This window comes from Narcine bancroftii, chromosome 1 (assembly GCF_036971445.1).
Source record: "Narcine bancroftii isolate sNarBan1 chromosome 1, sNarBan1.hap1, whole genome shotgun sequence".
Taxonomy (NCBI): Eukaryota; Metazoa; Chordata; class Chondrichthyes; order Torpediniformes; family Narcinidae; genus Narcine; species Narcine bancroftii.
This window is the reverse complement of record NC_091469.1, coordinates 420,347,844-420,371,278: the sequence shown is the minus strand read 5'-3', so window position 1 is coordinate 420,371,278 and position 23,435 is coordinate 420,347,844. Positions and strand designations below refer to the sequence as shown.

Genomic DNA, 23,435 nt, shown 5'->3' with positions numbered 1-23,435 from the left:
CATAATATGCGGAATGCTAATTTTAAAAAAAAGTTATTTGTTTTTGCATTAAAGTCAACACATTTACTTTATTTACAGAATATATCAGTGCATGGGTCAGTACAAGGGGGAATGTCAGGCCAAGCAGCTCATCAGCTTACTCCCACTCGGATGCCAAACCACGACACTGGAATTCCAAATCAGCAAGCCATGCCTTCACCAACTTCCAATTCAGTCATCACACAAGCACCTTCTACCAACAGGCAAATAGGGTAAGTGCCATCAAGTCTGCCAGTCATAAAAGTTGTCATTAGTGCGAAAAGGAATGTGACATTGGTAAAAAAAAATCAGTCAAAATCACAGTTTAATGAAGACTTGGGAATGGAAACACGAATTTAAGATAACAGTATACTTGTTGAATATTTAATGGATAGCATTTGTACTTTGCTCTTTCTTGTATTTCATTCTGCCATGTGGCCTTCACAAATCATCGTTTCAAATGAGACAATATTGTGAGCATTAGTTACCGTATATTAAAGTGACAGTGGTACAGTTAAATCACATAGAAGATGTGTTCTGGAACCTGACTTTGTAGAAAGTGAAGAGGTAAAAAGGAACGTGTCGCATCTCCTTGTACAAGAAGGTGTTGTGGGAAGGGGAATAAATGAATGAGAGTTCATAAACACAATGAACAGATGCATTAAAATTATTTGCTTATTGTAGTTTTACTATTATGTAAAATATACAAAGAATATGTATAAATTACCACACAAGAGAAGAAAAGAAAATATTTTTTCCTTTCATCTCAGATAGTGACTATTTTCATTCACTTTTCTCCTTTATTACCCTATTGGTTTTTAAAAAATGTCTCCAGGTCTATGTAAACAGAATGAGGCTTCTAGTGCCACTTTTGATTGATGTGTACAAATTTATTGTCTCTCTGTAGTTTGGTAAATGAAGAACACATGAAACAGATTTAGTTGAATAAGGACTTCATCAAAATAGCTCATGCCCAAAGTTGTTATGTACCCAAATCAAAGTTACTTCAAGTAAGATACTTATATGCTCAGAACCTCTGAATAAGATGGAAAAACACAGTTTGCTGCTTGTTATAGTTTCTGCATTGTAATTGATAGGAAACCTGGGGTAGTAGGTTACTTATGGTCCCTAATAGCGATGCAAAAAAACAAAGAGGGGAAGGTGGTTGAATTTATAAGATGTATAATGGTTATTCTGTTGATTGAAGGAAATATAAAGCAAATTTTGTTGCAAGCATAATGTGCATGAATATGATGTTCAAAGTTTTGTGGTGCTAACATGCCTTTGCAAAAGGCGTCAAGATATCTAACATTTTGTTGCACAGTGCCAGTAAGAATTATGGCACTTGTAGCTTCTGTTTAATTTAATGCTAAGGAACATTATCCTATTAACAAACAATTTTTAAGACTTTTCATAGATATTGATCAACATTTAAGAATAAATCAATCAAAAGAGCTATTCCTTTAGAAAAGAATGCCACATCAAATGGAATAGATGATTAATACATAATTCACTTATCCTTTAATCAATAATGCCTTGAAATTCATTTGAAAATTAGATGATCAGAAATAGTTAATCATGTAAAATTATCCATGATCCGCTTTTAGATTTTTCTTAATAATTGGAAGGGTCATGTTCTAAAGTATTTTCTGAAATGTAATATTTGAATTGTAATTATTTATATGAAATTACAAGTAGTGATATTATTATGCAATAGTTTTAAAAGCTTTCTTCAAATTCTTCTGAAGAGTGTCTTTCTACATCTAAAAATGGACTGACAGGGTAGAAAGTGTTAGACAAAGCTGGAGAAGAGCCAGGGTGAAAAGTGCAACAGGGAAAAAAAAATAAACAGGAAATCTGAGGAGCCTTGCATCTGTGGTAAGGAAATTATTGAAGAGGTTTCATAGGGTGACCACTTACTTGCATTTGGAAAAGCATGAAATTATTAGGGCAGCATGGTTAGAATAGCTTTACAGAGAGCCCTGGACACAAAGAAACCTAAATCAACATGCACTTTATCGACTACAATTCAGCATGCAATAGCATCAACCCCTCGAAACTTAAAGTCCTGGGGCTTAATACCGAATGGTGTAAGTGACTTGATTCTGGACTTCCTTACCCCAAGACCACAATCAGTGAGGATCGGTAAGAACATCTCCTCCACAATGTTCATCAGTACCGGAGCATCAAAGAGTTGCGTTTCTTAGCTTCCTGCTCTCCTCACTTTACACCTGTCACAGTGTGGCTCAGTATTTCATTCGCACCATGTAACAAATTTGTTGATGCTACCACAATAGTGGGTTGCATAAAAGGGAGCATGAGGGAGATTGAAAATTTGGCTGAACCTTGCACTCAGTGTCACCAAGACCAAAAAATTGATTGTGGACTTTAGAGGAGGTATAAAATCCAGTCATCAATGGGGTATCAGAGATGGAGAATCAGCAAATTTAAATTCCTGAGAGTTATTATTTCAAATGACCTTTCCTGGATCCAACACACAAATGTGATCGTGAAGAAAACATGTCAGTGCCTCTACTTTCTGAGGAGTCTGCAGGGATTTGGTATGACATTAAAAACCTTGGCAAACTTCTAAAGATATGTTGTGGATAGTGTGCCGACCAGCTTCTTCAGGGCCCAGGATGGGGGCACCAATACCTCTAAGCAGACAGCCCTGCAAAAGGTTATGGACACAGCCCAATAGATCACAGGCAAAACTCTCCGCCCATCATGAAAGTCAACATGTGCCGTTACCATCAGAAAGCAGCACAAGATCCACACCACCCAGTACATGCAGTACAAACTCTAATCTTGCTGCTGTCATCAGGAAACAGGTACAAGAGTCATACCACTAGGTTTAGGAACAGTTGCTACCACTCCTCCATCATACTCTTAAACAACAACCTCAAAGACTCGTTTAAGGATTCTTACTTTGCACATTATTTATTATTAAATATTTTTCTCTGTATTGAACACTTCTTTATTGTTTATATTTCTCTCTTTTGTATGCATATCTTTTCTTGATTACAGTTTTTTTGCATGACTGATAAGTAGAAATTCTGCCCACAGGGAATAGAATCTCAAGGTTGTACATGATGTCATGAATGTACTCTGAGAATAAACCTGAACTTTGACCTTTGACCAGAACCACATAGAGTACTCCAAGGGTGGTCTCACTATGTTGCGATGTTCCAATTTTTGTACTTACTACCCTGCCCAATGAAGGCAAGCATGCCAAATGCCCTCATCACCCTGTCAACATGAATTGCCACTTTAATAGAAATATGCACCTGTACCCCAAGGCCTTTTTATTATATAGCATTCTCCAGGCCCTAACCATTCACTGTGCCTATCTGTTACAAGATCAAACCAGCAACCACAAAGAAGGCAGATCACACAGGGGTAAAGATGAACAATTACTTTATTAACAAAAATTCACCTTCAAACTTTAATTCAAAACCCCCCTTTTACAACAATGCCCACTATTGTAGAGTGTAAAACTAATAAATTCCCCAGCCTAAATATAACATATGTAATTAAAGTCTAAGTTATATTTCCAACCAGCCCACAGAAAAACTTAGACACAAAACAAACACAAAACACACAAGACTCACAAAACTTCGATCTCAACCAAAGCAAAGATCATGAACAAAATTCAGTTTGTCTTGTGTTGCTTGCAGAGAGAGGAACAACTGGCTTGGTCCGGATCCTTCTGGCTGCCTTCGGAATGTTCATCCTTTTTAAAATCCCAACATTCTAAACTGTCCTCCAGAGCATGACTCATGCACTGGGCCTTCTTCCACTCCACAGCATCCCCAGTGGTGGTTTATCATCCAAGTCCAGAAATTTTAGATCATTTTATGCACATGCTCAGTCCTTCTCCCACTCTCTCAGCAGTCCACCTTCTTTGGCTCTCGAAGGCAAACTGTCACTTTTTAACATAAAACCACACAACACATAGGCCAATAAACAACACAGAACTCTATAATACTTCCCCTGCTAAAAAAAAAAATTTGGTCCACAAGAACAAATTTTTAACAATTAATGGAAGTATTACATAAATAAAATAAACACTCCATCTTTTTTACAATAAGTATGTGATTAGATTCATATCTACCCAGGTTAACAATCTGCTATTACATTATCCATCCCTTTTATGTGTGTAATAATTAATTGTAATAATTGTAATAGTAAGCTCCAATTCAATAACCATCTGTTCTTATTTTTCATTTAAGACAGAAAAACTAATGGATTATGATCAATATATATTATTAACAGTTTTTGAGCAGTACAAATATACACATCAAAATGTTGCAATGCTAAAACAAGTGCTAATAACTCCTTCTCAATGGTTGAATAATTTTGTTGATGTTCGTTAAACTTTTTCGAAAAGTACGAAATACGATGTTCTACTCCATCACCATCCTTCTACTGTAACAGTACAGCACCAACCGCTTAGTCACTGGCATCCATGGCTAAAGAGAATGGCTTTTCAAAGTTGGGGGACACAAGTACAGGCTGATGGCATAAAATGGCTTTTGACTTCAGAAACACTTCCTAGCATGCATTTGACCAGATAATTTTTTCTTTCTTTCCAAGTATTTTTGTTAATGGGAGTGCAATTTCTGCAGAGTTTTTACAAAATCTACAATAGTAGCCAATCATACCTAGAAATCTCCGAAGAGCTTTCTTATTTCCGGGGATAGGGAATGCAGTGATAGCCAATACTTTCGCTCCAACCGGTGCCACCTGTCCCTGACCTACCACATAACCCAGATAAATTACAGTGGCATGTCCAAACTCACTCTTGTGCAAATTCACTGCTTCCACCAGTCTCTGAAATAACTGTTCTACTTCAAGCATGTGTTCTTCCCATGTATCTGTACTAATTACTAAATCATCCATATAGGCTCCTGTGTGCCTAAACCCTGAATTACTGCATTGATCATTCTCTGAAATGTGCAAGGTACATTTTTCATCCCAAAGGCATATCATTATACTCATACAATCCCGAAGGTGTAACAAATGCAGAAATCTCCCAGCCTTTCTCAGTCAAACCAGTATCCTTTTAAGAGATCAATCTTTGTAAGAAACTTAGCCTTACCCACCTTATGTATACAATCATCTATTCTGGGAATATGAAATGCATCAGTCTTTGTTGCCATGTTTACCTTTCAATAATCTAATTGAAAACCTAATTGAGCTATTTGGCTTAGGCTCCAGATCACAGGGTGAACTCCAATTTGAACTTGATTTTTGGATGATGTCATTTTTGAGCATATAATCCACCTTTTGATCCAACAATCTGCTCTTTTCCTGATGAACTCGGTAAGGATGCTGCTTAATAGGCTTAGCATCACTGACCTCCTCATCATGACAAGCCACAGTCATTCTTCTTGGAACATCTGGGAATATATCCTTAAATTTCTTAAGTAATGTTTTCATTTCTTCCCTTTCTGATTTAGTCAAATGCATTAACTTGGTGTCTAAGTTTTGCAAAACTATAGAATTTTCCAGCCTGGGGCTTATCACTTTCTGTGCTCCTTGACCCTCCACGAAACTTATCTCCTCCTTACTTTCCTCTATAACTAGCACTTTGGTTGGAATCCTAATCTCCTCCTCAGTCATTTTCTCAAAGTAAGGTTTAAGCATGTTCATGTGACAGACCTGTGTCTCTTTTTGATGATCAGGCATCTCAATGACAGAGGTGACCTGGTTAATTTTTGATTTCACCTTATATGGTCCTGAAAACTGAGCTCTCAAAGGGTTTGACTGCATTGGAAACAAAACAAATACTTTGTTGCCAGATTTAATGTCCCTAATTTTTGCTTTTTGATCATACCGAATTTTCATTTTTCAAATTTTTCCTTGCCATCTCGCAAGCCTGATATAATCTGTTTTTAAATTTGATAACATAATCCAACAGATTTGATTGTATATCATTATGTATCCACTGTTCTTTCAACAATAGCAATGGATCCCTGACTTCATGACCAAACACCCACTCAAATGGACTAAAGCCAAGAGACTCCTGAGTTTCCTCCCTAACAGCAAACAATAACAAATGGATTGCTTCATCCCAATCCTTATTATTTTCCACGCAATAAGCCCTCATCATATTTTTCACAGTTAAATGGAACCTTTCCAAGGCCCCTTGACTTTCAGGATGATAGGCAGATGACACAATTTGATGGGCTCCCAATTCATACACCACCTGTTGAAATATTCCAGACATAAAATTACTCTCTTGGTCTGATTGAATTTCCCTTGGTAGGCCGAACAGTGTGAAAAATTTTAGCATAGCCTTCACAATCGTCTTTGCTTTAATGTTTCTCAGGGGAATAGCCTCTGGAAACCTTGAAGCTGTGCACATGCGTGTTAACAAATATTCATTTCCCGCTTTGGTTTTTGGCAATGGGCCAACACAATCCACTATCACTTTTGAGAAGGGCTCCCCAAAAGCAGGGATGGATTGTAAAAGTGCCACTGGTAGTCCTTGATTAGGCTTGCCCACCAGTTGACAAGTGTGACAGGTTCTACAAAAGTTCACAGCATCTTTTCTTAATTTTGGCCAATAAAACTGTTCCCTTATCTTTTCTACCATCTTCTTCACTCCAAGATGACCTCCTAAAGGTGTACTATGACCCAACGTTAATATTTAATTCCTGTAAGTTTTGGGAATTACAACTTGCCTTACTACCGCTCAGTTTTCACTGGCAGGTATCATTTGTGGTCTCCACTTTCTCTTCAATATTCCATCTTGAACAAAGTTAACTACTGGCACACTTTCAATATCCAGGTTAGACAGAATCTTATCTCTTATTCCAGCAAGATCAGGATCATGCTTCTCTCTAGCTATTAATTCTTCTCTTGACAACAGCAAAGATGGATCCTTAGGTTTGTCCTCAATGCTCACCTCCACTACAGGATCATCACAGACTTTCTCTACCTCTACCTTTTTTCTAGACATGGCTCTAGTAATGGCGCACACAGGGTAGATTTCCAAATCCTTTTCGGACTCATAAGCCAATGGCTTACTTATGAGTTTTACCGCAGGTATGACTTTACCCTCTGCTAAATCATTCCCTAACAAAAGAGAAACTCCATCCACCAGCAGACTTGATCTTATCCCTATTGTAACCGGGCCATTAACTAAGTCTGATTTCATTACTATTCTATGCAAAGGTATAGGCTCTGCTTCACCACCAATGCTTTTAATTAAATTCACATCTCCAGTATCGGTCTCCTCACCAAAATTCAAAACGTTGCTTAATACAAGCGATTGGGCTGCTCCAGTATCCCGCAGGATTTTAATTGGCACTTGATTGGATCCTTCTTTAACCAAAATTAAATCTTCAGTCATGAATGGTTTAAAAATATCCTTAACTTTCTCACTCTGAACACAGGCAGCTGGTACCATCCCTTTCTCTTTCTTCCTTTTCAGTACAGGACAATTTGCTATTATGTGTCCTGGCTTCTTACAATAGTGGCAAATAACACTCAAAAATGTATCCTTCACCCATTTCTCTTCTTCTCTTCCTTTAACCTCACTACTAGATTTTCTTTGTACTCTACTTGGATTATCAGCAGTATTCCTTTGAAAAGTTTTCCCTGGTGTCCACTTAGACTCATGGGTTAAAGCATATTCCTCTGCGAATTTAGCCAATTCTTGCCAAGTTTTTTATATTTTTCTCTGCCAAGTACACCTGAATATCATCAAGAATACAATTTTTAATCTCCTCAATCAGAATGATTTCCCTCAATAAATCAAAGTTATTTTCTACTTTCATTGTGGCACACCACTGATCAAAACACACAACCTTCCTATAAGCAAAATCCAGATAAGATTGCTGCTTTTTTTAAACTCCTGAACTTTTGTCTATAAGCCGCTGGAACTAGTTCATAAAGATCAGAGTATAGCCTGCTTTACAAATTCATAATCAGTTGCTTGTTGTACAGTGAGTCACGAGTACACACCTGTTGGGCTTTCCCTTTAAGAACACTTTGTAGCAAGAGTGACCACTGGTCTGGTGCCCATTTTAAATTTACAGCTACTTTATCAAAATGCTGAAAATGCTGGTCTATTTCAGCTTCCTCAAATGGAGGAACTAATCTAACTTCTCTACTATCCAGAAACCTCTCCTCCTGACCAGCATGTGGGTTTTGGGCTTCTCCCTCTCCTTGGGTTAGGGTCTGCCTCAATTTAGCTAGTTCTAGCTCATGTTTCCATTCTTTCTCTCTCTCCTCCATTCCTGCCTGCCTTACTGCTTCCTGTTCGGCTTTCCTTTCTGCCTCTCTTTTTTTTTCTCTCTCTTCCCTTTCTGCCTGCCTTATTGCTTCCTGTTCGGCTTTCCTTTCTGCCTCTCTTTTTTCCTCTAACTCTAGTTTTCTCAAAACCAACTTTACTTTCTCTGAAGTTTTCTCCTTTGGAAACTGTTCTAATGCAGCTTCTTCAAATACCCCCTTTCCTACATAGTGCTTAACAATCTTTCGGGCAATTTCCTTTTTTTTTCATCCCAGTTCTTACTGTAAGAAGTTTTAACTTGCCAACTATAACCATCCGTTCTGACTTTTTAGCCATTTTTAAATTAACCACTGAAGGGTTAGATAGGAACTGGTCAATATTCATAGTTGCTGGTTTTTCTGCTGGTGATTTATACACTCACCATTTATTTTTAATTTCAAGCTGGAGGTTGAGTCAAACTCAGACGATTGATAACTAAGCACAAGTCAATCACCCCTAAAGCTTCCAAATTGGTTTGATCCTGGACGATTCCCCAAATTATGTTACAAGATCAAACAAGCAACGTCAAAGAAGGCATATCACACAGGGGTAAAGATGAACAATTACTTTATTAACAAAAATTCATCTTCAAACTTTAATTCAAAACCCCCCTTTTACAACAATGCCTACTGTGCAAATTTCTATAATAGTGTAAAACTAATAAATTCCCCAGCCTAAATATAACATATGTAATTAAAGTCTAAGTTATATTTCCAACCAGCCCACAGAAAAACTTAGACACAAAACAAACACAAAACACACAAAATTTCGATCTCAACCAAAGCAAAGATCATAAACAAAATTCAGTTTGTTTGGTAAACTGAAGCCAAAAGATCTTTGAGAGAGAGAGAGAGAGAGAGAGAGAGAGAGAGAGAGAGAGAGAGAGAGAGAGAGAGAGAGAGAGAGAGAGAGAGAGCACAACATTTGAAGTCTTGTGTTGCTTGCAGAGAGAGGAACCACTGGCTTGGTCCGAATCCTTCTGACTGCCTTCTGAATGTTCATCCTTTTTGAAATCCCAACATTCTAAACTGTCCTCAAGACCATGACTCATGATCTGGGCCTTCTTCCACACCACAGCACCCCCAGTGGTAGTTTATCATCCAAGTTCAGAAATTTTTAGATCATTTTCTGCACATGCTCAGTCCGTCTCCCACTCTCTCAGCAGTCCACCTTCACCTTGGCTCTCGAAGGCAAACTGTCACTTTTTAACATAAAACCACACAACACATAGGCCAATACACAACACAGAACTCTGTAACATATCCTACCCTGGTTTAATTTACCAAATCACTTTTGTCAGAGTTAACTGGCATAGTACCTAGGCCCACCATCCCAACTGACCTAGATCCTGCTGTAAGCTTGGATTTCCTTCTTTACTGTCCATTACATCACTAATTTTAGTGTTATTTGCAAATTATTAATCATGTTAACTACATTGCCATCCAAATCATTGGTGTAGAAAGCAAACAACAATAGACCAGCATCAACCCCTGCAGCAAACCATTGGTTAAAGGTCTCCAATCAGAAATGCAACCCTCTACAACCCTAACTCCTTCCATGAAGCCAATTTTGAATTGGACAGTTCACCTTTGATTCCATGTGATCTATCCTTCCAGATTAAGCTGCCAAGCAAGACCCTGTCAAAGGCTTGTTAAACCGTAGATCCAAAGATCACTACAGCACTGAAAACAGACCATTTGGCCCTTCTAGTTTGTGCCAACCACCACTCTGCTAGTCCCACTGACCTGCTTCCACTCCATAACCCTCCAGACCTCTCCCATCCATGTATCTATCCAATCTATTCATAAAACTCAAGATCGAGTGCTCATTCCCCGCATCAGATGACAGCTCATTTCACACTCCCACCACTCTCTGAGTGAAGAATTTTCCCCTCATCTTCCCCCTAAACCTTTCCCCTTAAAACTATGACCTCTCGTATTTATCTAAGTGAAAAAAGCCTACTCATATCCACTCTGTCTGTATCCCTCATAATCTTGTGGACCTCTAGCAATTCTCCCCTCATTCTTTTTTGGTCCAAGTAATAAAGTCCTAACCTGTTTAATCTTTCCCTGTAATTCAAATCCAGAAGACCCAGCAACATCCTAGTAAATCCTGTCTGGACTCTCTTAATCATATTGATATCTTTCCTGTAGTTATGTGAGCAGAACTGCATGCAATATTCCAAATTTGGCCTGACCAATGTCTTAAACAACTTCAACATAACATTCCAACTTCTATCAGATTTCAGATTTCAGTTTTATTGTCAGAGTATATACATGACATCACATACAACCTTGAGATTCCGTTTCCTTTGGGTGAGGGAGAATTAACTCTAATTGGTAATGCAAAAAATAAACTGTACACAGCATAAACATACAAACAAATAAAAGAACTGTAAACAGATAACAAATGTAAACAAGCTGACTGTGCAATACAGAGAGAACAAAAGAAAATCAAAGTGCACAAGTAAATCCTTAAATGAGTCTCTGATTGAGTTTATTGTTGAGGCGTCTGATGGTGGAGGGGGTAGCAGCTGTTTCTGAACCTGATGGTGTGAGTCTTGTGGCACCTATACCTCTTTCCTGATGGCAGCAGCGAGAACAGAGCATGTGCTGGGCAGTGAGGGTCTTTGATGATTGCTGCTGTCCTCCGATGGCAGCATCCTCTAGAGATGTACTGAATAGCGGGAAAGGTTTTGCCTGTGATGTCCTGGGCTGTGTCCACTACCTTTTGGAGGGCTTTATACAGGGGTATTGGTGTTCTCATACCATACCATGATGCAGCCAGTCAGCACACCTTTGTAAAAATTTGCCAGTGTTTCTGGTGTCATAGCAAACCTCCACAAACTCCTGAGGAAGTAGAGGCACTGATGTACTTTCTTCACGATGCCATTAGTCTGTTGGGTCCAAGAAAGATCCTCCAAGGTAGTGACTCCAAATAATTTAAATTTGCTCACCCTCTCCATCTCTGATCCCACAATGATCACTGGATTGTAGACCTCTGGTTTTTCTTTCCTGAAGTCAACAATCAGCTCCTTAGTTTAGGTTAAACTGAGTGCAAGGTTGTTGATGCACTATTCAGCCAAGTTTTCAATCTCCATCTTGTATACTGACTCATCCCCTTCCTTTATACAACCCACTACTGTGGAATCATCGGCCAATTTTTAGTTTCCAAAAGCTTTCTTTACAATCCTGTCCACCTGCGTCACCACCTTCAGGGAACAATGTATCTATCTGTAAGCCAAATATATACATCATTTGCCTGATCCTCATGACTCTATATTATAAAGGAAAAGTTGGTAGATTTAATAGAGTATTATCAGTAATTCTGATGTATTAGAGTAGAAGTGCAAGTGACTGGAACAGCTGAAATGAATGTAAGCAGAGGATCTTCTGAGAATAGCACACCATCGGTTCAGTGTTTTTTTTCCCCAGAGTGGAAATATCAAATACCCTAGTTTTTAAATGGGAAAGGGAAAGTTTAAAGGTCATTTGCACAGAGAAATATATATGTGCCTGGAACACCCTGCCAGTGGAGGTGGTGGAAGCAGATTAATTGCAATATTTAGAGGCATCAAATAGCAGGGGATAGCAGGCTACGGACCTTGTCTTGGCAGATGAGCTTGGTGTTCATTTGGCATCATGGACAGTGAAAACATAATGGGCTAAGCATCATTTTCTCTGTTCTACGTTCTAAAAACCAACACCATTTTTCTGGACAACAATAGCAAATGCCAGGAGGTATCTGTTTAATGTCAGCAGAGAAAAGTTTCAGGGAGGTTTTTATTTTTTTACACACAGAATGGTGAGTGCCTGGAATGTATTGTTGGGGGTAGAGGTGGAGGCTGGTACATTCGGAACATTCAAAAGATTCTTAGATAGGCACTTGGATATAAGAAAATTAGAGTGTTATGGGTGTGAAGTAGGGATTGATGTGGAGTAGGTTTACAAGATCATGGGATGAAGGTCCTGTACTGTATTGTAATGTTCTATATTCTATCTCCAAGTTTTTTTTGATTCAGTGTGCTCCTGTTTCCTCTCACTTACATTCTTTTTTTACATTCTCTCTCCACTGGTTTTTACATCATTTACATTTTTGGGAATATTGTTCAGCAAATTGTTGTGGCTACATTCAGCCTTCTTTGTTTCCTGTTCAAGGTGGCATCTTGTGTGTTGTGTTATAAAGCATTTAACTAGTAAATACAGTATGTGCTAAATGTACAAATCTGTTTCATCCATGGTGAATTTTGAAATTACCAAATAATTTCTACTTTCTATTCGGGGCTGAAGCAATATTAACTTTGTCAACGTGACTTTGATTTTATTTTTAGAGGGCATAAAAGTGTGAAATTTTAAATCTTCTTATTTTCTGAAAAATGTCAGTTTGTTTAAAATGCCCTGTTAATTAGAAAGATGCTGTATAAAATGATACTTCACAAGTTAAAACATCATGGTTTTGGAGGTCAATGCATGGAAAGAGGATTGTGTTACAAGCAGTAAGCGGTGATTTGGATAAATTTTAATTACAAAATAAAATTAGACATGCAACAAGGCAACAGGCCCTTCCAGCCCATGAGTCTGTGCTGTCCAAATACCCCAATTAACCCACAATCCCATACATTTTGAAGCGTCGAAGAAAACTCATGCAGACACAGGGAAACTCTTTGCAGACAGCACCAGATTCCAACTCTGGTCACTGGTGCAGTAACAGTGATGCATTAACCACTTACGCTAATCATGTCACCCCAAGAAGGACCTCTTTAGAGTATAACCAGTGAGATGCCACAGGGATGGATGTTGAGATAACAGCTGTTTACTATTTCTCTTCAAGAGAGTGGCTAAAATATTGGAAAATGGGGAATAATGTGGGGACATGTGAAATTATACATATTGGAAGATTATTAGAAGATAAAATAGATTAGTATTTAAATGGGGAAAGATGCAGTTCACTGTGATTTGGATGTCCTTGAACAGTAAAAATGAAGTGAGCTTGTTGATTGAACAGGTCACAAGAAAGGCTAACAGGATTTTATTTCAAGGAGATTGGAGCATAAAAGTAGAGAAGTATTACTAAAACTAATGAGGTTTGGGTGCGATGACATTTAATGGACTGAAACTGCACAGAGAAAACTCATCAAACGAAGGAGGCTTTTCAGAGAAAGCTCATTCTGGATTGTCTTGGGAGGGAAAGAAGGGGCAAGTTGGATCAATACTCAGAGGAGTTTAGAAGAGTGAGAGGCAATATTATTGAAACATAATATTCTTAGGGTGTTTTAGGTGCCTAAAAGCTGAATGTTTCACCTCATGGGAATCTGGGTCCAGAGCAAGAGGGTGCATATTTAAGACTGAGATGAGTATTGTGAATTCTTTACCCCAATAGCAGTGGAAACTGAATTCTTGAATATTTTCCAAGCTGATATGATGTTTAATTGTGATTTTTGGGGATAAAGCAGGAAAGTGAATGAGGAAAAGTGAAGCAGCTGTGAATGTGGAGCAGATTGGAGGTGCTGAATGGTCATCTCCTGTTCTGACTTCTTAGGATGTGATCTATCACTTCTGATTCAGCTGCCTTCCTGTTCAGCTATTGCTTTAAATGTATCTAAGCTCAATTGCAACCTTAGCATGTTTGAAAGAGTAAGTGGGCTGGAAGAAGCTCATAAAGGCCAACTAGATTTATTAATTTTATCCCCTGAATGGCAGTAAGAACAAGGCAAGGCATTCTCCAGGATCTGCAAGAAAACTGGACCTCACCTGCCTCAGGAATCAATCACCCATTAAATTCTTCTCATTGCTCAATATCATCATCTTTCTCAGTGCCTGGCTAAAACTAGTCTGCTGATTTGGCTAGGGGAGTGACAGCAAACATGTAAGACTGGTTGGGTTAATTATTAAAATCACCCCTGAGTGAATTTTGTGAAATATGCCTGCTTGATAAGTCATTGTGCTTATATTATTACTATTGCAGTAACTGCAATTATCATTATGTGGGCTACATTAAGTATACTACATAGAAACAAAGAACTTTCTGTGAATAAAATTTGGAAAGTGGCCAGCTAGCTCCCAAAACACAGGTCTATTTTCCTTTGTTTAATATTTATTATTTTGTATTAACATTGACTTCATTTAGAACTTTGGCAAAGCAGGAAATACATCATTTTATAAAATCTAATCTGTCGAAAGTTTTTTTGGTGTGGAATATTGTAATTAGTTGGATTTGTTGCAGAGTAACTTTCCAGTGAAATGGTTCAGTTTGTGTAAGTAAAGTGGAAAGATAAATTTCAACTTATTTGGTGCTCTTGGTTGCAGGATCTAAAAAAATACATTACAGGCAATGAAGCCCTTCTATGGTCACATAACCAGATGTATTCAGCAAAGTCCCACAAACAGAAATGTAAGACGTACCTTCATGCTGTCACTAGTTCTTCCTTCTGCTAGAAGGGGATAATATTTCACCACATATCCATAAAGCCCTCAGCCTCACATCTTTTGAAGAGAAGAGAAACCTCTGTATTTCATTCTATCTTTCTTTGCTTTCTTCCTTTGAATGCCAGAAAATATTATGCTACAATAGCAGTTATTTTTAAATAGTGGGTTTGAAATTGAGGAGAGAGATTAATATTTTTTTTTAGGTTCGAAGGGAATCGGGCAACCTAAGGTTTGTGCAAAAATGTGATCCTGAGGTTGAAGATTGGATGGCAGAGCAAGCACAAGGGACTAATTTCTTGTCCTGTTTATTCATGCCTGATGGTGACATTTGGAAATACTTGCAACTGCTGTGGATGAGCTACTGAGGTGAAACATTTATTTTTGGGTTCCCGAACAGCTTAACTCAGCCTCCAATTTCTCACTCAATTCAGTCAACCAGAGTATTGCTGAAACTGCAGGCTGGGAACAGGGCAATAGGGTGTCTGGTCCATTATAGAACACTTGGACAAAATGCATTTACTCAAGCACTTTGCAGATTCAGCCACTAAAAAACACATGTTCACAATTACTAATTTTGCCTATATCTTTAGAATATTCGATACCTTTTGGGAGGGCATAGCTGGATCGGCTTGTGACTCCTTTGGCATGCCTTCGTTAATGGAATACCTCATAAGGCAAGGCATGGTTTTTATAGCTAATTTCTGAAGAATCTTTTTGCAAGGTAGTAGATAGTGTATTCAAGTCTTGTGTTGTTTTCCTTTGATGGGGAGGGGGGTTGGGGGGAAACTGTTGTTGTCACTGCCAGTGTGAGGGCCACTATCAGTTTTTGCAGATTTCTAAGGCTGAGTTAGGTTCGGGCATTCTCCTGAATTTAATCTTTTGCTCTAAAGCATGTCACCCCATAACTCCTATCGATGAAGGAGCTTTGGGCAAAGCAAGGATGAAATTAATAACTCCACCTTTCATTGTTCATCAAAATCTTTGCATTTAATTGACAAAAACAAAGTCTAAGTAACATGCCTTGAAGGAGGTATAGACCTTTAACAAATCAACTCTTTAATCCACTAGTGTGCCAAGGGTTTCAGGGAGCTTGGTGGGAAGTGGAGGAATGGAGGTGTGATTCCAGACTCAAGATCTCCATTTATGACTCAACAAAGGTAGAATGCCTGATGGGTGCTTATGGAATCTGATCCAAGACAAGGCAAGGTAACCAACGAGCTGATTGTTAATATCAGGAAGGGGAAACCAGAGATGTGCTATCCAGTGATCATTGGGGGATCAGAGATGGAGAGGGCGAGCAAATTTAAATTCTTGGGAGCCACTATCTCAGACGATCTTTCCTGAATCCAACATATGATGACCTCCGGAAGACTCTGAAAAGGATCTGATTGTTTCATAGCTTTCTGTTTAGAAATATTTTGTTCTCACAATAAAAACAGAAAATGGTAGAAATACTTAGCAGGTTAGGCAGCATTTTGAAAAAGAGAAACTTTTGACATTTTACCATGAAGCCTCTCTCTCTCTCTCTCTCTCTCTCTCTCTCTCTCTCTCTCTCTCTCTCTCTCTCTCTCTTTCCCTCTCTCCCTCCTTCTTTCTCTCTCTTTTTCATATTCTGACATTCTTATTAAACCAAATGACTGTGAACTTTCTACTAATATTGAATTGTGCCATTTGTTGCAGGCTCATGCAAGTACCATCCCTACTTAGACCTCACTTTAGTTAATTCTGAAAACAATATGCCTTGGGAATCTGCAAAAAATGGTAGTAGCCCTCACACTGGTTGTGACAGTAATAATTTTCAGTTATCATGGACTTTTAAAAGTACAAATCATTTAATTATCTCAGTCATATGAGAGATTGAAGTAGATCAGAATGGTCTCATCTGCAACTGCATATTTTTAATAACACTTTGAATGCTATTTTTGTGGAGCCTTTAGGTTCTGCAAGGCAGGATCTCCACAAAATCCAGGCCAAAGATTTAAAATACAAGTTTGGGACAATATCTTCTAACTTTTCACTCATGGGGATTGCATGAAGGACAGAGTTTCAATTCCCTGTTGTTGGAACATATTCTTTATATATAAACTTTTTTATATTGTATGAAAGTGCCTCTGAGTAAAGTACAAGACAGAAGTAAACAAATTCATCTGCACTTGGCATTTTTCTGGTTCAGGACCATTTCATGATGCCCGACTCTAAATTAATTTTTAATTGAATGGAACATTGACAAATGGCTTTGTTTGTTATAACATTTTTCTTTTCTAATCACTGAAGTATTATGTTTTCCTAAACCTTTCTGGAGCAGATCATTTTAAACTTTCTTTCTAAACTTAAAGTTATTCACTGAAGAATAATAATGGTAAAAATGACAAGAATGATAATAAAGTAAATAAAAACCCACTACAAGCAGGTTTGGGCATGAATATGACATTCTTTGTTCAGACTGTTACAATCATATAATCAAAGTTCAGCAAAACAAAAGACTTCCCACTCACTACTCAGAAAAAAAGTAGTACATGAATTTCTTTAATTAAGTACAACGTTGCACTGAAGAAGACAAGAACACTCATTAAAAATGCACAGATGCATAATTTATATGTTAAATTTGAACTGAACATACCGGGTCTGAAATGACATGAGACTTCCATTATCTTCAGTTTTGGCAGGAGAGTGGTGGAAACCCTAGAGAACCCAAACAAACAGCTGATTGTAGAATTTCTCTGGTTTCCTGCCAACATTAGAGCAAGAAACAAGTGATAGCCCCATGTAATTTAAGGGCCAGTAACTAATTTGAGAATGGGTAAATATTGTTTTCTTTAGTGTGTCCTGTTCCAGGTTTGTGTGTGTTCTTAGTCCAAAAGAAAGTGGTCTATGTGGAGAAATCCAAAGCTTTAACTACGTTGTAAAAAAATAACAGAAGTAATAATGGCATTTAAAATTTTAAAATGTATTTTTAAGATATTGAATGCAGCTGCCTTTGCTACTCAGAATAACTCATTTGTGAAAATGAATAATAATATTATTCCATTACGTATTACGGAGATAAGGTTATTTGTTATGTTAATTGAACTGAATCATGTGAAAAAAGACAACATTCTGAATTTATCGAAACCCATACAATCATTTATAAAAAATGTATGCTTTTTTTTCTTTAAGTGATAACACAGCTCCTTCATTACCAGACAGACATAAGACCACATAATATAGAAGCAGAAATAGACAATTCATCCCATTGAGTCTACTCTGCCATTCAAGCATGAGCTGATCCATTTTACCACTCAAATCCCCCACCTGATCTTCTTTCCATAACCTTTGGTGCCCTGGCTAATCAAGAATCTATCAATATCTGCCTTCAATGCACCTCATGACTGGGTCTTGACAACTACCTGTGGCAACAAATTCCACAGATTCACCGCTCTTTGGTGAAAGAAATTCCTCTGTTATCTCTGTTCTAAGTGTATCCTTCAATCCAGAAGTTGTGCCCTTTTGTCCTATACTCTCCTACCATGAGAAACAACCTTTCTTCATCTACTCTGTCCATGGCTTTCAACATTCAAAATGTTTCAATGAGATTTCCCCTCATTTGATAACGTTTTCATTCCTGGAATCAACCTTGTAAACCTCCTCTTAACCCTTCAGCACATCCTTTCTTAAACGAGAAGCATGAAACAGTTCACAATACTCCAAGTGAGGTCTCATCAGTACTTTCTAAAGACTCCACATTGCATCCCAGCTCTTATAATTTTTATTCGTCTTGAAATGAATGCTAGCATTGCATTTGCCTTCTTCACCTCCAGGTCTTTTCACACCCTCAGCTGAGCTGTGACCTTATTTGAACATGGTGAAATTTACAAGAATGCAGGACCTTTCACACTGCGGTCCAAATTCCTTGGAATTTTCCCTCCCTGTGGCACCATGGCACCTTGTAAAAATCCAAATTCACAACATCCACTGCTTTATTTAGCCTGCTTGTCACATCTTCAAAGAATTCCAATAGGTCTATCAAACAAGATTTTTCCTTAAGGAAAACATGTTGGCTTCATCCTCAATAATCGACTCCAACATCTTCCCAACCACTAAAGTCAGGATAACCAGTCTATAATTTCCTTCTACTGCCTCCATCACTTGTTGAATAGTGCAGTGACATTTATGATTTTCTAGTCTTCCAGGACCATCTATTGATTTCTGAAAGATCACTACCAATGCCTCCACCATCTTTGCAACTACTTCTTTCACAACCCAAGGGTACAATCTATCTAGTCCAGAAGACTTATCAACCCTTAGACCATTAATTTTCTGAGCACATTCTCCCTTGAAATAGTAACTGCACTCACATCCCTTCCCTGATACCCTTGGACATCCAGTGAAATGGTAATGTCATCCACAGTGATGAAGGCTGATGCAAAATACACATTTATTTTCACTGCCATCTCCTTTTCTCCCATTATTATTTCTCAAGCATCATTTTCTTGAGGTCTTATATCTATTCCCATCTCTCTTTTAACTTTAAATACTTGAAGAAGCTTTTTGTATCCTCTGATATTATTTGCTCGCCTACTTTAATACTTTAACTTTTCCCTCCTTAGGAGTTTTTTTTTAAGATGCTTTCTGAAAGTTTTAAAAAACTTCCTAATCAACTATCTTCCCACTAATATTTCCTCCCTTGCACCCCCTCTCTTTTGCTTTTACGTTGGTTTTGACTTTCCTTGTTAGCCACAGTTGAGACATTTTTTCCATTTGAATATTTCCTCATTTGATATGCATTTATCATGAATTTTCCTTGTTTCTTGCAGAAATTGTTGCTTAGCTATACTCCCTACTACTTCCCACTTCCGATCGACTTTGGCTAGTTCCTCTCTTGCGCCACTGTATTTCCTTTTACTCCAATGAAATACTGACACATACTTGTTAAATCTCAAATTGAATTCAATGATTTGGTGATCACTGCTGTGATGGATTATATCATATTTTATATTGTATATAGATATGTTTTTGAAGGAGATAGGTTGTGGGAATAGAGAAGGTCACAAACAAACACAAAGACTTCACAAAACAGATCTCATTTAAAATGCCAGAGCTCGGCTCAAGCTCAAAGCTCCGAGTGCCTTTGCAAAAACTTTGAAGAATGCCTATAGTCGGCAAGTAGGTGGTAATTGAACATGTTGTGGAGTAATGGATTATTGTTTTGAAAGCCACAGATGAACGGATTCAGAAGGTTGGGTCCGGTGCCACTATCTGTCTGGATGCAGTTTTCTGTTCTAAGAAGATCATGTGGTTTTTCTAAAAGAGAAAGAGAGAGAGAGGCAGAGAAAACAGGTTTATGCAGTCATGGCAAGCTGACAGCTTGTTGAAACCCCATTCTGAAGACAGGCTATGAGTTCTGAGTTCAGCCTGTTGAAAACTCTTGTTGTCCATACAAGAGGAAATGGCTGGCTAGAGGGTTTCACCTGAAATGAGGGAAACAAGAGGACCTCTGTGGTGATCTGCAGAAGAAGAGGTTATCACTTGGAAAGCTCCAATAGGGCAAGTTTCTTTGGCAAGACACTGAAGTGGCTGATCTGAAGGAATCAATTTGTGTGTGTTCAACAAGCAATGAATCTCTCTCTGAAACTGACAAGAACCTACCTTCCTGAGCAGTAACCATTTAAGTACCAGAACTTGGTGAAAATTCATAAATGTTAAATTCTGAGAACAGTATAAGTATTGAGTGATACTGGTGAACTTGGAGGAGTGAGAAGTGAGATTGAACTATGAATGAAAGAACTTTTCTGAACTTATACACATTACATACATGTGCGCTTACAATTAGAAGGGGGTTAAGTTAATAGTAATGAATTCTGTTTTTATATTTAAAGAAAATTAAAAATGACTTTTGTTTAAGTTGTAGTGGCAGATACACTGCTAACTGAAGGACCACATAACCAGATGGGTTAACTTCATTGAGCAAAACTGATTTATTGCAGGCTGCCTGGCTAGTCTTATACTGCCAGCCTGGCTGAGATCCACGCTGGGAGTCCCCGACGTCACTGGGGCGTCACGTGGCTTCTGAGCCCGGTGCTGAGGTCAGGAGGAAACCCCCGACGGCGCCATTTTGGCCAGCTGCCCCGTCACGTGCATGACAAGTGGGGCCGGTTCACCTGCCTAATGGCGTACCGCCACAAAGTAACCATTTGTCTTGGTGAATTTCTATTGCTTCCGGGTTTTGGGGTCCTCTGGGCCCATAACACTGCCCTCTAATTGTTCTTTTACTCTAAGCTCTCCAATAACCTCTGGTGCATTACACAGCACCCAATCCAGCACATCCGTGCTCTAATGGGCTCAACAACAAGCTGCTCTAAAAAGCTATCTTGTAGGTATTCTATAAATTCTCTCTCTTGAGATCCAGTCCCAACATTGTTTTCCCCCATCTGCTTGCGTGTTAAAATCCCCAAATGACTACCATAACCCTTCTGACATGCCTTTTTTTAATTTACTATTAAATTCATTGTCCACTTCCTGGCTATTTTTTGGAGGTATGCATACAACTGTTTTTTTTAACCATTGCCATTTCTTAACTCAACCCACAGATTATATATCTTCTGATCCTATGTCACCTCAGTCTAATTATTTACCATTGTTCCTTACCAACAGAGTCACACCATCCCCTCAGCTTACCTGCCTATTCTTTGATACATTGTGTATCCTTGGACATTCAGCTCCCAATAATCCAATAACCTCCATACTTTTGCCATGACTCTGTAACAGCCACAACATCATGCCTGCCATTCTACAGCTGTTCTACAAGGTCATCCAGTTTAGTTATTATGCTGCGAGTATGTTACTTTTTGACTCTGTGTTCCTGTAACTTATCCCAATGGTTGCAATTTAGCCCCATCTGCCTGTCCTTCCACATGAACTCCCTACCACTGTCTCTACTGTGCACCAACACCTCTTCTTCTGCTTCTTATGCATCTTCATGTTGGTTCCCACTCCTCTGTGAATCTAGAACATAAAAAAATTATAGCACAGTATAGGCCCTTTGGCCCACGATGTGGTCCTGACCCTACCAAAAAAAAACCTAAAGCCTCCCTACCTCATACCACTCTATTTTCCTTTCATCCATGTGCCTGTATAAGAGACTCCAAAATGCCCTTAATTGTTCAAACCTCTACCACCACCCCTGGCAATGCATTCCAGGCACTATGTGTAAAATAAACTTACTCCTGATATCTCCCCTAAACTTACCTCCCTTCACTTTGTACAGATATCCTTTGGTGTTTGCCTCTCCTTCTTCCTTATCTATGCCTTTCATAATCATGTAGACCTCTATTAAGTTGCCTCTGCTAACCTTGCCACACAATCCAAGCAACATCTGGGTAAATTTCCTTTACCTCTCCATACCTTCCACATCTTTCCTGTAATGAGGTGACCAGAACTGACCACAATACTCCAAGTGTGATCTCACCAGAGATTTACAGACTTGCCACATGACTTCATGACTCTTGAACTCAATCCCCCAATTAATGAAGTCCAGCTTACCATAGACCTTCTTAACTGTCCTATCAACCTGCTTACTGATCTTAAGAAATCTATGGATTTGAACCCCAAGGACCCATTGTTCATCCACACTGTTATGTATAAAACCATTAATCATGTACTCTGTTTTCAACTTTGATGATCCAAAATGAATCACCTCACGCTTAACCAGATTGAACTCCATCTGCCACTTCTCTGCCCAACTCTACATCCTCTCTGTATCCAGTTGTAACCTAGAACAGCTTTCAACACTATCCAAAACACCTCCAACCTTTGTACCATCAGCAAACTTACTGTCCCATCCCTCCACTTCTTCTTCTAGGTCATTTATAAAAATCACAAAGAAAAGGGGTCTCAGAATAGATCCCTGTAGAACTCCACTAGTCAATAACCTCCAGGCAGAATACTTTCCATCCATGACTAATCTCTGACTTCTACAGAGAAGCCAGTTCTGTATCCACACTATCAATGTTCTATAGATCCCATGCCTCATGACTTTCTGAATGAGTCTCTCGTGGGGAACCTTGTCGAATGCCTTACTGAAATCCATATACACTACATCTACTGCCCCTCTATAGAACCATAGAATATTACGGCACAGAAACTAGCCATTCAGTCCCTCTACTCTGTGCTGAACTATTATTCTGCCTCATACCACTGACCTTAACCCAGCCCATAGCCCTCCATACCACTCCTGTCTACTGTTTGTACCTGTCCAAATTCTTCTTTTCTCTTTCTAAGAATTTTTTGGTTTGCAGTAATACAAAAAATTAAACAATACAATTATGTATTGAAATATAAATTACAAGTAAAAGAAAAAGAAAAAGATAAAAAAAAACACCCTGTTAATTCAGAGCCCCTACCACCGTACAAAGTTGGGGAAAAAAATTAATATGTGGGTATCAAGTGACAACAACCTGGAAACAGACAGCACAGCATCGAAGGGTATAACAACCCTAAAACTTTAGATTGTGGTAATAGCCCATAACAGGGCCCCATGTCTTTAGGAAATTGTAATCTGAATCTTTAATGACATATCTAATGTTTTCTCAACATAAACAAGACATAATATTATTTAACCATTGTGTTTGTGTAGGTGGAGTATTGTCTTTCCATTTGATCAAAATTGCACGTCTGGCTATCAATGAAGTAAAAGATAAAATTCAGTTTTGAGTTAAAGTCAACAAAATGTTATT

At 38.4% G+C, this 23,435-nt stretch overlaps 1 protein-coding gene and 1 long non-coding RNA gene across 4 annotated transcripts in view; one reads left to right on the top strand and one right to left on the bottom strand.

Moving 5' to 3' along the window:
• LOC138751598 (cyclic AMP-responsive element-binding protein 5-like) overlaps positions 1-23,435 on the top strand; it is a 422,160-nt gene that overhangs the window by 106,164 nt on the left and 292,561 nt on the right. For both annotated transcript variants that reach the window (XM_069914109.1, XM_069914110.1), the window contains exon 8: positions 79-251. In XM_069914109.1, the coding sequence (XP_069770210.1) occupies positions 79-251 (173 nt within the window). The remainder of the gene's footprint in view (positions 1-78; positions 252-23,435) is intronic.
• Positions 1-23,435, bottom strand: part of LOC138751602 (uncharacterized) — a 62,587-nt gene that overhangs the window by 21,837 nt on the left and 17,315 nt on the right. The gene's annotated exons all lie outside the window — the stretch shown is intronic.